Raw genomic sequence first — 5,735 nt, forward strand, 5'->3', positions numbered from 1 at the left:
GAGTATTAAAATCCATCACCGGTTGATTTTTGGTTAATGACATTTATTCTGATTTATGTTAGTATATTTATTGAAACCTACCATGGGTTAGTTTTGGTTAATGGCTCGTACATTTAATGACATTTAAAGATTGTATATTGACCGACAAAACTATATATATATATATATATATATAGAGAGAGAGAGAGAGTTGACAAAACTATATATATTAGTTTACATTTGATTGCTCATACATTTAACGCGTGTAAATGGATTTAATGACATTGAGTAATCAAATGTTGTTGATTTTGTAACCAATTGAGATATTTTTATTACATAAAATATAATATAAAAATACAAGTGGGTGTTTCCACGAAACATAAATCTCGAGTAAAAGGGTGGGTAAACAAGTCAAAATCAATACTAGCCAACCAAGATTATTAGCCAAAATAATGGAAAAAGATTAAAAAGTTGTTCAATTGTCATTGTAATTACCAAATTTGTTGTTGTATAGTTATACAGCATTCTCCTCTATGTTAAAGAGTTAACTATTGAGGATGAAGATTGCTGGGTTAAATTTTGCTGCAAACCCAAACTTGGAAGTTGAGTACTTCCTGTATACCCCTGTTAGCTTCCCTGTTCCAGCTTTCTGATGGAATTTTACCATAAAACTCGAGCATTCCCTGCAGCGATTACACGAAAAAGTCAATGAAAACACATCATCATATCAAGTTATATCAATGTGTCGGGAATCTAATATACTTGCGTTGTATCATAAAATCGACCTTTTCAAGACACAAATCTTATCATGTCGGGTTTTATCAATGTGTTGGGAATCTAATATACTTGCGTTGTATCATAAAATCGACCTTTTCCAGACACAAAATCTTCTCATGTCGGGTTTTATCAATGTGTTGGGAATTTATCAATGGGTAATGTTAGTCCGATTTGGGTACTTGCATTGCATCACAATTGACCTTTTAACGACTTAAATCTATTCATGTCAAGTTATCTCAACGAGTTATGTCAAGTTATGTCAATGTATCCGGAATCTAACATGGGTAATGTTACTCCGACTTGGTACTTGCATATTGGCCTTTTAAAGACATAATCCATTCATGTCAAGTTTCAATCAAAGTATCGAGACACGAGAGTCTAACACAGGTTACTCCGATTTGGTGCTTATCACATCGGCCATTTAAGGACATAAATCTATTCATATCAAGTTATATCAAATCTCGCGAATCTAACATGGCTAGTAAGAAACATACAAACAAATCCGAGCAACATAGGTAATATGATTGCAGAAAAGAGAGACTTACAAAAGTTGATCCTCAGAGTAGTTTGTGTAAAATTCACAAGTTTTGTTCCATTGTTTGAAGCCATAAAGACTACATTGTGCTGTATAAACTGCAGCAGCTGCTAATAATGAAGGTGGGAATTTGATCATCTCATACTCCACTAATGAAAGTTCGATCAGGTAAGAGCACAACATTTCAAGCTTCTTATCAGATTCTGCAGCCTTTAGGAACCTTCTTAGGAAAACATAAGCAGTTGGCAAAGACATGTTGAATTGCAATGTATTGAGCATTGTACTCTCCTGCCACACAACACAATATATTAAGCATAATGTTATGTTCGAGCCCACACCCTGCCTAGGACGGGACTCATTGGAATGATGATGATGATATCTTTAAGAGGGTTTCTTTATCGATATTAAAAGCTGGTAATGAAAATGAGCTCTCATGTTTAGCATAATGTTTTCTTTCCGAGCCCAGACCCTGCCTTGGGTGGGACTCATTGGGATGATGATGATAGATCTTTACGAGGGTTTCTTTATCAATATTAAAGGTGAGAATAGATTTTGTGAAGAAAAAGAAACGGGCGTCACGGCCAATATCACATGATCCACTTATCTCCTAGTGAATCGCGAATAAAAAAGCGAATTAACTAACGAATTATGTTACACTGGACAGTATTAGAGATTGTATGTACCATTTCAAGAAGATCTTGTCTGGTGTAAGCTTTGTCAGAAATGAAAATCAAATCCTCAACAACAGGAACAGAAACTTCTTCATACTTGCAAGCTAAAAGCAATGCAATTAAACCCACTAATTGGAGCTTCTTTCTCACCATAGTATGTCTAGCTAAGAATCTGTCTATAAGATGTACAGTCAGAAATAAGGTCTCTTCCCTTAGCTCAAATTTATAATGTACCTGTTCATTGATTCATAAAACTTGATCAGCAACCTTATAATGACTACAAAAAACTTCCACTATACTGATTGAATTCTCTTAGAAAGTGTAAATTTCATGGAGAATTTTCTAGAAACAGACCTCAACAAGCCAGTCAATCAGTATTGCCCTCATCTTCTCGTTAATGTCGAATTGCTGAGACATATAATCTGGTGAAACACAGCTGCAAACCTGCATCATATGAAAAAGATTGGAAAATGTTTCTAGTGATTATGGTAATTGGTAGCCTATAGTGAATATTGCATCATCTTATCGTGACTGCATTGTAAAGATTTTGCACTATATATAGACTTCTAGTTAACCACACTCCAACTCTCCCTAACTAGTCAAATACTTATGTGTAACATACAATATATATATGTCCAAGAGTCGATTTTCAGGTATTTTCGGTAGCCCATAGTGCAAAATATCGATTGCATCATCGTTCGAGACACATCGCATAGATTTTAGAAGTTAGCAAAATCATTACCGCGCAACTGCTATCACATCCGAGATTTTGCTCTATATATAGACTTACGGAAACATCACTCCAATTCCTTTTCTAACTAGTCAAACACTTATCAGTGAGCGTACAATTCATCTATCCCTCAATTTTCAGTAGCCTATAGTGCAAAAATATAAATTGAATCATCGGATCATGACCATATCGCAAAAGTTTTTTGAGGTTAGCAAAATTACCACATTTGAGATTTTGCACTATATATAGACTTATAGGTAACATCACTCCAACCGTCCCAACTAGTCAAATACTAGTGAGCATACATTTCATCTATCCCTAAATTTCGGTAGCCTATAGTGCAAAAACATAAGTTGAATCATCCGATCGTGACGCATCGCAAAGGTTTTTAAAGTTAGCAAAAATTACCACATTCGAGATTTTGCACTATATATAGACTTATAGGTAAAATCACTCTGACTGTTCCCAACTAGTCAAACACATAATAGTGAACATACAATCCATCAAAGCATTATGCATCTCGACCGCATCGTGGAGTTTTTTTTTTTACGTTAGCAAGATTATTACCACAATTGCTATCACATCCGAGATTTTACGCTATATACTGACTTATACGTAACATCACTCCGACTGTCCCCAACTAGTCAAACACTTGATAGTAGGCTAGTAGCATACAATCCATAGGGCATCGCGACCGCATTGTAGAGTTTTCTTTATTATTACCACAATTGCTACCACATCCGAGATTTTACTCTATAAAGACTTATATGTGACATGATGACATCACTCAAACTCTCCCTAACTATTAAAAAAATTAACAGGTGAATACAGTCTATCTATGATGAAAATTTACCTCCATTTTTCTGTAATAAGAGTAGATATCATCAACATATTCAGTAACAGCAAGTGGGTTTTTGGAGTCACACCCATCAATGTCTAAGATTGGATCATCTTCAAAGATGTCTTCCATCTCAACCTCTTCCTGTAATTTGTTTGAATTTATTTGAATTTCCAACAAAAAAGTCTTCCTTAAAATCTGCTCATTCACACTTAAATCCAAGTACATTGTATAGATAAAAGAAACAAAATATTACCATATCATTGCTTTGATTAGGTGTAACTTCAGATTCTTCCATAGACATTGGCACTGGCAAATCAATTGTTGCCTTAGCCTTACACTCCCCATCCATGATCTTAGAATCTTCAACTTCATTTGAATTTTGAACTGAATTGACTTGTTTATTGGTTTCCTAATTATACAATTAACCAATCAATAATATAATCTCTTGCATGATTCATCGGTCTCATTCAGATTGCTACATTAAGCATATCAATGCGAGAGCTTTATGGGTTAAATATAGCAATTTCAATGGGACCGAAAGCAAAGCATAAAAAGTAGTACCACTAAACAAGATTGTTGGTTTTGAGTAGGGGCAATCTGAGCTGCAAATTTCCTGAAAATTAACCATTTTTCCATCACAATTAGTTCATTCATATAAAATTTGAAATAATATTAATAATCCCAAGAAATCCCACAATAAATAATAATGGGTGAAATCAATTAGCAACCTTGTGATTGGTCTTTGTATAGGATTGGGAATGTTCTCATCATATATCACACATTTTCTGCAAAACAAAAAATTTAAAGATCAGTAAAATTGAAAATCATGAGTTGGACTAGTGATTGAACCCTCAAAGATACAAGGATTCGATTCACACCATTTGAAGTATTGGTTTCTTTTTTCTTTGTATTTATGCGATTATCCAATCTTACCCCGATTAAAATAATCATAATAATTCAAAACCTAATAATTTGAATTAAAAAAAGGGAAGAAGATGTTTACTGGGAGCTGGGTTTTTTGTTGACAATACAAGGATAAGCATTAGATCCAATCAAATTCTGGTTAATCACACTTAAAGCTCTTCTAGCTCTTTTTGTTTCATGCCCAATTTTTCTTGTATCTGCTACTGCTTCACCTTTAAACATTCATCCAAAAATTCAAAAAATCCACTTCAGAAAATCAAGAATTCATCTAAATTTCAAAACCCACTTCGAAGAAACAAAATTTGTGTATAAGAACTATTATTTTTTCTTACAGAACATTTACCTTGTAAATTGGAAATTCTTTGGTTTCCATCAGTAATCATTTTTGCTAATTTGTTTAGCTTAAGATCAAAATATAAGAGTGATGAAAACAGTAAATGAAAACCCAGAAAACCCAATTAAATTTACACCCCCAAAATAAAATTTTTACAAAAAAATTTATAAAGGGAGTGATTATGGTGAATAATCTTAAGTAATCTCCCTTGATTATATTATGAAGAAGCTGAAATAGTTCATTTACTAAATATACACACTTTCTCTCACTTACCCACTCACTCACTAACTCAATCTCTCTCTTACAGTTCAGGTAATAAGAGGAGAAAAAGAGTAGAAAAAAGAAAGAAATAAAATGTTGTATTAAAACGGAAACAACGGGGGGATTGTCTGGACGATATCTTTAAAATTTCAAACACAACGGCTAGTGAAATAGCCGTAGTGAAATAGCCGTTGGATGGACTACAACATGCTTTGTTTCTTGCTCTATCTAGCTCATTCCTTTTGAGATAGTTTCAATGTATGGAATACTACGGTAAATAATATTAAAGCAGAGTTAAAATACGATACATGAATTTTAATAAAAAAAAGTAGTTCAGATAACTTCATGATTGTAGTAAAATAAAAAAGAAAAATATAGTAAAGTTATATATCCGGAGGAAGCATTTAACTCTATTAATTATTATTCTAGTAAGTTTGTTACTAATGGCGTATAATTTTAAACATGTCTAAATTTTTGTCGGACTTTTAAAATTATGACCTCAAATATTGTTTTCGTTTTATTTTAATCACTCGTGTGTTGTTTCGGTTTTAGGATTGTGAAAATATATAAAATATATAGACACAAAGTTGTTATATATTTTTTGTTTTGTTCTTGATCAACATATTGATACAAATAAAAAAATTAATTAGCTTAATTATTAAATTTGAGTCAAAATTTTATGT

General features: G+C 32.9%; 1 protein-coding gene across 1 annotated transcript; it reads right to left on the minus strand.

Moving 5' to 3' along the window:
• Positions 1–238: 238 nt before the first annotated feature.
• Positions 239–5,203, minus strand: LOC130824271 (G2/mitotic-specific cyclin-2). Its single transcript, XM_057689208.1, has 10 exons — positions 4,801–5,203; positions 4,537–4,669; positions 4,262–4,318; positions 4,095–4,146; positions 3,787–3,942; positions 3,546–3,674; positions 2,317–2,406; positions 1,975–2,196; positions 1,302–1,579; positions 239–662 (listed from the first exon to the last, which is right to left on the minus strand). Exons 1-10 carry the CDS (start codon positions 4,838–4,840, stop codon positions 524–526), a joined length of 1,296 nt encoding a protein of 431 aa, XP_057545191.1. The 5' UTR covers positions 4,841–5,203; the 3' UTR covers positions 239–523.
• Between the last annotated feature and the right edge of the window lie 532 nt (positions 5,204–5,735).

Source organism: Amaranthus tricolor, chromosome 9 (assembly GCF_026212465.1).
Source record: "Amaranthus tricolor cultivar Red isolate AtriRed21 chromosome 9, ASM2621246v1, whole genome shotgun sequence".
NCBI lineage: Eukaryota > Viridiplantae > Streptophyta > Magnoliopsida > Caryophyllales > Amaranthaceae > Amaranthus > Amaranthus tricolor.

Excerpts from the sequence above, each read along its gene's own strand:
- LOC130824271 (XM_057689208.1), bottom strand. The coding sequence starts at position 4,840 with ATGATTACTGATGGAAACCAAAGAATTTCCAATTTACAAG. Across the intron at positions 4,670-4,800 it reads AAGAATTTCCAATTTACAAG|GTGAAGCAGTAGCAGATACA; the intron begins GTAAATGTTCTG and ends GAATGTTTAAAG. Across the intron at positions 3,675-3,786 it reads CTAATCAAAGCAATGATATG|GAAGAGGTTGAGATGGAAGA; the intron begins GTAATATTTTGT and ends AACAAATTACAG.